The following is an 11635-nucleotide window of genomic DNA, read 5'->3' as shown; positions in this document are numbered from 1 at the left end:
GACGACTGGACATTAAAAACATGCCTGTTTAACGAATCAGTCCTCAGTACATTTATTTAGCTATAGTCTGTTCTATATTGGTGTATTAAAACAACCTGCAAAAAGCACTGCTTGTAGTGAGGTTAGTCCAATTGTCAAATGCATTTTTTAAAGAATAAAACAAATGTCTTGAATAAAAATGAGAGCAGAGACTCAAAATTACAGTTTTAATCTTATACAATAAATCTGGTAAATAAAGAGGAGATAAATAGCCACAGATTCCCACTAATACAAAGATACCAATAATTAAAGGCTATTTTCCCTTTATAAATGATACATTTCACCAATAATTTAGAGTAATAAATGACTCAGTTATTCACAATTCATTTTAGTTCATCTCTTTATCCATTGAGTAAAATGTGGCCTAGTGTATACTGTATGTGTAAGTATAATATTGTATTTTGTATTGTCTGATTATAAAATCCATCAATATTTTTAAAAGGCATTTGTTAGACTCACCATGTTCACTGTATCTTATATTAAATCTGGTGGATTTTAATAATAACTGAGCGTGTTATTGGATGCACAGTGGGTAATAACACCAGAACAGGCGGACATTTTTTCTTGAATTCAATCTGTTGGCCAGCTGAGCTCGGGCTCAGCGTGTGCATGTTTTCCACTAGAGGGCGGGACACTGTGGCTGTAGGCTCCGGCTGGGTTGGCCTCATCGGGGCGGATGTTTTCTCAGTGCAACTTCCCAAACTCCCCTCCCCAACCCCCCGACACAGGACCCGAAAAATTACAGTCTCATTTCTCCTGTGAAGTATATCATCTTTGGTTGGATTGTGTCACCTCTGCCTACACTGTGCGCTCCGCCTCTTTCCTCCAGCAGGAGAACACCGCACAGACTGAACACCGCACAGAGAGGCGTTAAAGCATGGCCAAACACTAGTTGTTTCACTAAATTCGGTGCATTTTCAGTGCTGAAAGTGACTTAAAATAATACAACAATAAATAACTTGTTTTCTAAGCCATATGTTGATGGCGTATGACTGCTCACGGTAAAAATATTTCCCCCTGCAACTGCGGCAGCTTTAAACCCTGCAACCCCGCCCCTCAGCACTATCACATGAATCTGGACTCAACAGTGGATGTGAAAAAGTTTGGAGGTCTCGCTGAAATCACTTTTCTCCAACTAGTTTCACATGTGTGCTTTTTTTTGTTTTTGTTTTTTTATACTTGAGGAGGCTTTTAGGTCAAAGTTTGCATCGGAAATCAGTGGCCGTCTGAGAGTTTCTGAGAGTGATTTCTCCAATTTATTTTTTCCCCTGCAGGAATACGGAGAGAGAGAGAGAGAGAGAGAGAGAGAGAGGGGGGAAACGGTCTGGCTGCTTGAAGGTATGTGGGAGGCATGTAACGTGTTGTACGCTGGTGAGATTGTTTTTTTTCAGCGATCTCTGCTTTAAATGGCGCTAATTCGACTTCTTTACCCGATTATTGAGTTTCTTTTCATAGCTGATTAACTTCCGATATGTTACAGTTAGAAACAGACAGACAAGGACACAAAAGTTCAAATGGGGTGGGGAGGGTGGGGAGGGGGGGTTAAAAGTGTAAACAAATCCGATCATAACTCCAGCGACCAGACGCATCTAGTAGGCTGTTGACGGGCCTGGCGTTTATTCTCTGTTTGTTTGTGCGATTGACATTTTCGACAGATTTGTTTCGACACCAAACTTTGGCGACATGGACGCGCACCGTGGCGCGCCTCCGGCCGGGCAACAAGTCGTGCACGTCCGCGGGGACTCGCAGACTGAGCTGGAGGCCCTCTTTAGCGCCGTGATGAACCCCAGCAAGTCGGCCAGGCAGCCACCCTCTCTGCCCATGAGGATGAGGAAACTGCCGGACTCTTTCTTCAGGCAGCCGGATTCCCGAGGCCACTCCAGACAAGTACTAAAACCTGCTGCTAGCTGCACATGCTGGTTTACAGAGCAAACACTCGCGTGACCACTCACCACAAACATCAGCTACATGGAGCACAGTAGCCCTGCAATACAGAGTGACCAGAATAAAAAGAAATCCTCTGTAATACAATCCACTTCTACCTGCCGTGACAGTAGTAGTAGGTTACAGAGATGGTGTTGCGATAAAAAAAATATATAAAAATAAGGAACGATCGGTGTCTCCTCAAAATTTTGTCCACTTTCATTATAGCCTATAGCCTACCAGAGGGACAAAGTATTAACAACACTCAATCCAGTAGTCCTTAGTAAATCGAGAGAATTATTGGTAACAGTTAACAATTGTTTTCCATAATACTAAATCTGCTGATTATTTTCTTTATTATTAGATTTTTTTTGTTGGGTGTATTGTAACAGTGACCGTTACAATTTCCCACAGTCCAAGGTGAGGTCTGCTTTTATTCGACCAGCAGTCCAAAACCCAAATATATTCAACTGACTATCATGTATGACTATAAAAAAGCATCAGATCCACACACTTGAGAAGCTGGCACCAGCAAATTTCAAGTATTGCTTATTAGCTTGAATATTGACTAAGATGATAATCTGATTATCAAAATAGTTGCAGATGATCGAGATTTAGCAACTGAATGTCTTTGAGTTGTGACAGTTCATCAGACAAAACAAGCCCTTTGAAGAAGTCACCTAGCCTTAGGCTTTGGGAAATTGTGGTGGACATTATATACTGACATTTAATAGACTGAACAACCAATTTTTGAAAATAATCATGATTGATGTTTACATGCCAAATCTGTCTGTCGTCAGTGAACATTACAGGTTCCACAAAGGTAGCATTAACTGGGCTGCTTTACTAGATGGTCTTACATTTCTCTGGGCACTGGTTTTGTTGAGACTATAACATATGTTGTGGATGTTTGAGTGAGGGATTAATTTCGACCACTATATTCTAATACAGTTTTCCATAACTGGGCATGTCGTTTTTGTACTTCTAAGACTCTCCTTGCCACAGTAAACACTGTTGTCTTATTGACCGATGCAACACCTGTTTAGGCAGCAACTATCCAATATACCAGAAATTGTCTCATATACTAAACACATTACATCCTAAGCTCTTGAAAATAAGAAATTAGTTGAATCAACTGCTGTCTCTCAATCCCATCAAAAACTGAACTTTTTCAGGTCCATCAAAATGGCCTTTATTACAGAGTTATTGTATTTTAAGGTGTTTCAGATAGAGTTTTCCCCAGAAACCCACTCTTATAAATTAGCATAAAAATGGATTAATTCATGAAATAATTCAAACTTTAAATAAAAATATATGTACTGTATATCTAAAGTAAAGCTGCCAGTTTTACTGTTTTTCCTCACAGCGTTTTTGCATTTTGTTTTAGCACTAAACCTTTTCTTCCTGCTAGTTTATGTTTTTGGATTGCTGTTTGTTGCACGTCAAGGGTGTTGTTAACCCTGCTTGTTTCTCGTTAGGCCAGTTCAGATGGAGGTGTGTGCGGCTCCCTCACTCCTCATCACGTCCGCGCCCATTCCTCGCCGGCCTCCCTCCCAGTCAACTCACTCTCCACTCAAGCAGCAGACGTAGCAGCGATCATACCTGACGACGTGCCACTCCCCCACGGTTGGGAAATGGCCAAAACGCCCACTGGCCAACGATATTTCCTCAAGTAAGGTCTAACCTCTGTTTATCAATGTGTTTGATATGTGACACCGCAGGTTACTTGAAGGGTTTCTACTTACAAAACCCCAAAGATTCGGCCCCAACTTGTCCTAACATCTACATTTCTGTTGTGGCAAAGATCTGGAGAAAAGACCATAGAGAGAGAAACACAGAGGAACGCGAAGAACGTGTTTATAGCTGCAACTACTGATTGTTTTTAGTTGGTCAGAAAATAGTGTAAAATACCCCTCGCAGTTTCCAAGAACTTAAGGCAATGACATCAAGTTTTTGCTTGTCCAGAAATCAAAGAGGTTCAATTAATATTAAAATGGAAACTTGCAAATCTTCACATTTGAGCTGAGAGCAGCATGTTGTCTGCATTTTTACTATAAAAATGACTGATGATTCAAGATAATTCAAATTCTCAAAACATTATCTAGATCATTAACCTGTATAATTAATCAATCATTCCTGCACTGGGAGAAGATTTCTGTCCTGTTTCAGAAACAGCTTTCTTGAATATTTTGCTCAAGAAGGAATATAATTAAAAGGGAAAGGAAACTATAAAACTAGGCATGTAGCAGTGCAGATTTAACCAGGACTCAAACTAATCAGTTGCACGGAAACAGAAAATGTTCCAACGAGTTTTGCAACCCGTGTGGTTTCGCTCCGTTTCAATCATGAGAGCACATGGCCTGACAGCTCACACTCCTGTCAAAGGCTACTGGTAGTACAGGTAAAGCAAGTCCAAGGTTAAAACGTGCCTCAAGCTTCTTATTCATCAGGTTGCAGTGGTTTAACCGATAAAGATACGTTTAGACTTGTTGTGTGTTTGCAGTCACCTGGATAAGACAACCACTTGGCACGATCCTCGACTTTCGCAGCTTCAGTCGGCTGCAGCTCAGCATCCCATCACCGGCACTCCGGTCCACGCCCACTCTCTCAGCAACCCAGCACCCACTACACAACCACAAAACATCAATCCAGAGACAGGTATCACTCTGCTTTTTAATCCCTCCTCTCAACAGCCAATTTCTTTAAAAAGCACAGACCTGCTTTTCATAGTTCAACTCCATCAACAGTGGGCCAGGTCTTTGCTGGGTGTGATTTCTTCAGGGTTTTTCTTTTGGTCTCTACATTCATGGCTCTCGTGACTTTGGTGGCATTTATCACATACATACTGTAGATCAAAGCCAAGGCTGAAGTTTAATGACGTCACGCTGATGATGGAAACGGCTGTAAAACATGAGAGCATCCCACTAAATTGGGAGAAATTATAATCGTTAGAAAGACTATGGTGAAAGCAATTCAAACAGTTTATTCAAACAGGTGATTTTCTTATTTAGATGCAGGCTTTATAGCTTCATAGCTGTTGTCTTTGGATAAATACCACTAGTTTCAAACTTTTAGACGGTTGGTTTACCCAATATACAAAAAACATTTTCTTATTCAAACTGTCGTATTTTTTTATTTTTGCTTTCATAATACAGAAACAATAGAGAGCTGGAGAGAAATGTGAGAAGACGTGAAACAAAGGTCCCTGGCCTGTTAGGATGCAATTACACGGTCAACGTCCTAAATGATAGGTTCACAATTTTTCATTGTCTTAAAACAATAGTCAGTTGCCCATATGGACATTGAAACAGGTTTTGCTTGTTGTAATAATTCCTCCTGCTCAAAGTGGACATTAGTAGATCCTTTACTTAAGTGATGAGGGACAAATCTACAGCCCTAGTTCGGTGCAAAAACGTATTATGGTAAGATAAGAGTAAGCTATCCAAATTGGCCAAAACATGGATATTTTTCAAAGTTACTGTCTTTTTAGTTCAAAATTTGACCGTATTGTTACTGTTCCTCCACTGCAGCTCAACAAGGAAACAATTGCCGTTTCGCCAGCGGGGGAAACGAGTGTACTTTTTCTGTGGATTTTCACAGACACTGGAGGCATTTCAGGAAGGAATTTCCTCATATCTATTGTGAACAGGTGGAATGATTACAGCAAACAAAAACTGTTCAAATGTACACATTGGCACCTAAATATTGTTTAAAGACAAACTTCATTAAATCAGCTATAATCAATATTAAAGAATGTTATCATCCAACTCTGCAACTGTTCCCCTCAGCTCTACAGAGCAGTTTAGCATCTTTCAGCTCATTGTTTTGGTTTTCAAGCCCACTACCTCACTGTCTTGGCTTACTCTCACTGCTCCTGAACCTGTTTTTTTGGATGCAGCAGGCCAGAAATAAATCCACGCCAAAAGGTTTGAATTAAAAAAAGCGTTTTTGCAGAAACAATGTTCCGGTCACTGTGGATAATCCACCGGCCTCGCTGTGAACAGTTTTCATTGAAGCTCCTTCTACTCAATAAATAGACCGAATTTGTAATATGCGTAATTAATAATCAATAAAGTAATGTGTGGATTATCCAGAAGAATGGGGACATTGGTTCTGTAAAGAGATGTGGCTGTTGAATTTTGTAATTGTAATTTGGCTGAACGGACCCTTTTTAAGAGTAAAACATTTTGAATCCCTTTTTTGCTACTTTATATTGATTTGCTGTAGTTTTTACAATCTCACCCACTGCATTCAGGCAAGTTTGCATAGTTTAGTACATTTTTACTCTACACAATATACTACACTGTCGCTACTTACCCACTAACATAGACTTCTATTAAAAAACAATACTCTACAAACTAGAAGCCACACAGGTATTAATGGACATGGGCCAGAATTTAACTTTTCTACTCTCAACACTCCATGCACTCCATCCACCATTTGCCTTCTCACTGTGTACTTTCACTGCTGTTCAGGTCCACTGCCTGAAGGCTGGGAGAAGGCTGTGACTGCAGATGGAGAGGTGTACTACATCGATCACATAAATAAGACCACCGCATGGGTCGACCCGCGTCTAGGTAGCACACTATCAAATTTGTGTCTCCTGAATTGACAATTCTTGTTTGTCAATGAGAAGCATTTTGTTCCAATGTCCACCATCAGAAGTTGCTGCAACTAAAATAAGAAAGATCGCCAACTTTCCCTCATATATGTCATTGCTGAAATGTTTAAACTCTTGGAAATATTTACTTAACTGTCAAAATGTTCTTTTTTTATGTTCCAGCTCAGAAGATGAACCCTGGCATCCTTGGCTTGGCACTGCAGCAGAGGCAGGAAAAGGAAAGGCTCAGATGCAAACAAGGCCTCCCTCAACAAATCACACAGGTCAGAGGTTAAATAAAACTACTCGGATGTGCCGCCCGAAAACTCTAGCATTTCTGGTTGTTATCAACTAGTAATACCAGTTGTATTAGGCTGTATATTCAGTTCAGATTTAACAGTCATTAAATCCTTGTTTCATATATACACAGTTCTACATGAGATTATATAAGCATGTGTGTGTGTGTGTGTGTGTTTGTGCTGAAGGAGGCAGGAGGAAGGAACCAGATGCCCGGCGGGATGGACCATGACAGGAACGCACAGACACTTGTCCCTTCTCTGGATGTCAGAATCAGAGCCTCGAACCACGAACCCACACTTAATGGGTAAGTTCATATTTGTTATTATTTTCATGTACTGTAGATCTCGTTTTATTGTAGTGTTTTTTGTCACAATGCTGTAGTCATTCATTATTCATAACTTTACTTAAAGTAAAAACAGAAAAAGTGTAGAAATAATCAATGAAAAGCTACTTTTCTTGTGTAAAAGTAATCTAAAGAATATCCACTTTCACACTGTTACCCTAATAGTAACATCTGTAATAGTAACATCCGCGAGATCTTTCAATCTCGCCGCCAGCAGTTTTCATCTGAAATTGTTAGAAAGTTGTGCCAGTGAAAACTAAGAGTTGAGTGTACTGTCCATTTTAATGCCGTTTTTTTTTTTACAGGTCATTACAGTTTTTTAACAGATGATATTAGATATAAGAAATGTTAACGCATGTGTGTTCTTGTGCAGCGCTCACTCTCGCAATGAGAGCACTGACAGTGGCCTGAGCGTAAGCAGCTTACCCCGCACGTCGGACCACATGTTGAGCTCTGTGGATCACATGGACACTGGTAATAAATGTACACACACAAACATGCACACACATGCACACAAAGTGATCATCGCTCCACAAAACATATATATAAAGTATAGATAGATAGATAGATAGATATTGATCATTTATCATCATTGATCATAAATTGACATTTAGTCAGTGATAATGGTATGATATTGGCCTATTTAGCTCTCATACTCCCAACAAGGGGGCTGTTTTATAAACGGTTTGTAAAATTTGACGTTTGCACTGGCCTTCCATTAGTTATAGGGTATAAAGCATAGTGAAAAAATAATTTCCTCTCAGTCCCTGATTTTGAGCAAATGCTAGGGGTGGGAATCACCAGACGCCTCCCGACACGATATCATCACGATACTTATGCCACGATACAATATTATTGCGATATTGCAAAATTCTGCGATATATTGCAATTTATAACCATTTTTCCCCAGCTTAAAATGATGTCCCCAAAAACAAACTTTGTCAACATCTGTTGTATCTAAAAAGATTAATTTCTCAGTTTGTTCATATCACTTTAATTTTAGTGCTGCAAAAGGGGATTGTCAAGCAGACAATCTGACCAATACGTATATAATGATAGATCGATACTTGGTTGTATTGATACAGTATTGCCACTGAAATTTTTTCCCCCACCCCTAGAAAATGCCAATCGAAATTCCTCCCAGCTCACTGGACATATCTACTTCTCAACAGTTCATTCATTTTTATATTCTTCTCTGACTTATTGTAGGTGATTCCGGCGACACCTCCTCAATGACCCTACAGGAGTCGATGCCTGTGCTCCCGATGTCTGAGGGCGAAGAGCTAATGCCTTGCATCCCCGAGGGTCTCAGTTCAGACCTTCTGATGGACATGGAGACTGTTCTCTCTGGGTCGCATATGGACAGAGACAGCCTGCTCACCTGGTTATAGACACACCCAGCCACTGCCCCAAATAGGGTTTCACATCAAATCTTCAAACATGACTTGAGAGAATTCTGAAGAATCTTTGGCTTCAAAAGTGGTACAGAACAACATTACTACTGCTGTGAGATGGATACCTAACACTACTCGTACTATCACAGAAGGTGGTAAGCTGCTGGTGTTCTCCTCTTTTTGGTCCTGGTTTTACAGAGATGCATGATGGAGCATACATATTTTTACAACACTCCTTTCCTTTTAGTCATCAACCTCAGATGATGCTTTCCATGTCTTTGGTGAAGTGTGTCACAGCTAATTTTAGTTATTTTGAGTACAGCTTTCTTTTATTATCCCCTCTTGGGTAATAATAATTGTGGCAAACATTTAAAAACACAGTTTCAAGTCAATGAAGTCTGCATGTCACAGTTACATAAATTAAAAAAATGTGTTCAAATAACATAAAAGTTACTCGAAAGATATCATATCCACATTACCCTCTGTAACCTCATATAGCTCGTGAGATAAAAGAGCAACATGTGGTCTTCAGATGTTCTTAAGAAGCCAGGTCTGGGAGCAAAAGATGAATCAAACAATTTATCTGGATTTACACTACATTGGTTACATAAAACCAAAAATCCCTGCTGAAAATACTGAAATCTCACATTACACTGCTACACAGAAACATCAGGGGAGAGGACGCACCCTTGTGGTAAACCAGCAGAAGAACACTAACAAGATTTTTTAAGCTCAAACGTTTAGTTACACAAGCCAAAAAACAGTATTATAACTGATGAGTCACTTACAAGTCTGTGTGAAATGCCGTTGAGGTTTTCCATAATTAAGTTTAGGAGAATAATCTTTATCTTTGGTCACAGAGGAGACTTCTTTCCTAACAAATGCCTGTCAAAAGCCTTCACATTTAGAGAAATAAAGGGCTTAGTCTTAACTTTGTGCACTAAAACGACAATAAAGTGTATTTTTAGGATTTCTCTTTAAAGAAAGGAATGCTGGAATATGAAGAGGATGTCTACAGTAAATGAACACATGTTCAGTATAATGCGATCCAACATAATACAGCGTCTCCCCCAGGAAAGACACAATACATTTATTAAGTAGATGGAGGCCAAAACCACGGCCACACTAGATATATGGCCTTTGCTGTGTGAAATAGCTTATCTGCTCTTTTTCCCTTGAGTTGTATTTTATTGAAGTGGTTTCTTTTTATTAATTAGCCTACCACCACTCTTAAAACCCTGCTATAAAATCACAGAGTTACTAATATTCGGTTTTTGTTAATGCTGTTATAGTTTTTGTTGTTGTGTTGGATTGCATTTTATTGTTAAGTGTTCCTGTCATTTTGTCCACTCCAGCGTTGAATATAAGCTTCACAAAGGTAGTATTTATTGGAGATTTGTTTTATTGGATTGCAGGATATTGTACAGTTTTAATATTATTATGTGCACCTCTTGTTTAAGAAATGATGCCACATAGTTGCCATCAGGGCTTGGACGTTATCTCTCCTTTGTCTGCAGCAGAGATTTTAATTCTGAGTGGCGCTTACACTGGCCCGAAACATAAAAGAAAAATATTCAATTATTAACTTTTCTCACTTTTCCTACTATTGGTTCATACATTCCTAATAATTTCCTTTTTCACACCTTAAACATCTATTCATTCAGTGGCATCATATGTTTGCTTTATTCCACAGAAAGACAAACAACCAGTAACTGTCTCAGCCAAATTTTTAAGTTTTAGCTCCTAAACTAGAACTAATACAGTACAATATTAGAATCATATTTTTTTGAGTATTCTCTAGCAAATGCTAGATGTTATGTTAACTCATTAATGAAATAAAATGAACTAATAATTAAAAACACAGTAAAGTACAATCCCTTTTATGCAAGTTTTGACGATTCTGCTAATACGTTTTCGTATTGCATGGATTAGATGCCTGAAACAGTAGAAAAAAATACATTCAAGTAGCAGAGCAGCGTGACTGTGTTCAATAATTAGCAATGATGTAAAATGTATTTCTTGTAAATACACTAAAAACTGCATAATCACTGGTAAAAAAAAAATAATCCTGTAATAGTCAGCGACATTAAGATGCAAGTTTGCCACCACTTAATAGAGTAGAAGGACCTGTTGGGCCTTCTCAGAAAAGCAACATACTAATTGTAGATGCTGTGTTCTTGGTATATTTGGTTCTAACTGCAAGTGCCATCTGGTGCTGTTATACAGAAGGCAATCATCAATAAGGGGAGCTCTTTAATTCTCCACTTTTAGTTAAACTATATAATAAGTATATCATTTGTTTTTATCCGCTGGGTTGTTTCTGCAGTGTGTTTATATTTTATCTGAATATGAAGCTGTTGATTATTGGTGGTTCTTCTAACCAGCTTCCTTTTGATTATACACAGTATTTAGAGGTAAAGTCTTCATTCACAACATCTCCAGATAGAGAGCAAAGTCACCTAATCTTTTCTAAATGAAAGTACCCTGGGCCTAGAGTGACTTACTGTTCATAATGCAACACACTACCTATAGCCTTTTATTTATCTTAGCATGCATGGCACTTGCTATCTATGTTTTACATATAATATTGTTTATTATCCTATTTACAGGGAGTTTGGAGGCAATCAAGACTTGTTTTGTACCTTTGTATGCATGAGCTTTATATAAATATATTTCTTCTCACCCTCACTGTAATCATTTTAAAGAAGTTTCAGTTTAATAAACTTTTAAATACACCTGGCAAGTATTTGTTTCTTGTGATGTGTCTATTTTGGATTGTCCATTTGATTAATGTACAACTACACCTTAATGTCTTTTTGGATAACCGGTTTCTATTGTGTTTGTGTTTCTATTTACACTGTATGTTACTTAAACTTTGTAGTTGGGTATGGCAGGAAGTGGCACTTGAAGATTTGTGTTGGACCTTTTATAACATGCAACATTTCATACTGTACATTTATGAAATCTAAACGTAATAGCATCCTGCATCTAAGCATAATTTCATCAGAAAAACTCATGAAAAACACTTCTTTGAAT

The 11635-nt window shown here is 38.7% G+C and overlaps 1 protein-coding gene across 2 annotated transcripts; it reads left to right on the top strand.

Moving 5' to 3' along the window:
- Positions 1–1060: 1060 nt before the first annotated feature.
- LOC116700031 (transcriptional coactivator YAP1) lies at positions 1061–11342 on the top strand. Of its 2 annotated transcripts, XM_032532861.1 has the most exons (10): positions 1061–1148; positions 1314–1377; positions 1695–1926; positions 3441–3634; positions 4466–4620; positions 6438–6539; positions 6746–6846; positions 7048–7166; positions 7579–7679; positions 8415–11342. In XM_032532861.1, the coding sequence occupies exons 3-10, from the start codon at positions 1723–1725 to the stop codon at positions 8594–8596; spliced, it is 1158 nt and encodes a 385-aa protein (XP_032388752.1). In that variant the 5' UTR covers positions 1061–1148; positions 1314–1377; positions 1695–1722; the 3' UTR covers positions 8597–11342. The 2 variants fall into 2 exon arrangements, with proteins under 2 accessions (XP_032388752.1, XP_032388753.1); XM_032532862.1 differs by lacking the exon at positions 6438–6539 and having other exon boundaries at positions 1105–1377.
- Positions 11343–11635: the final 293 nt, after the last annotated feature.

Source organism: Etheostoma spectabile, chromosome 13 (genome assembly GCF_008692095.1).
Source record: "Etheostoma spectabile isolate EspeVRDwgs_2016 chromosome 13, UIUC_Espe_1.0, whole genome shotgun sequence".
NCBI lineage: Eukaryota > Metazoa > Chordata > Actinopteri > Perciformes > Percidae > Etheostoma > Etheostoma spectabile.
This window is presented reverse-complemented; position numbering and strand designations above follow the sequence as displayed.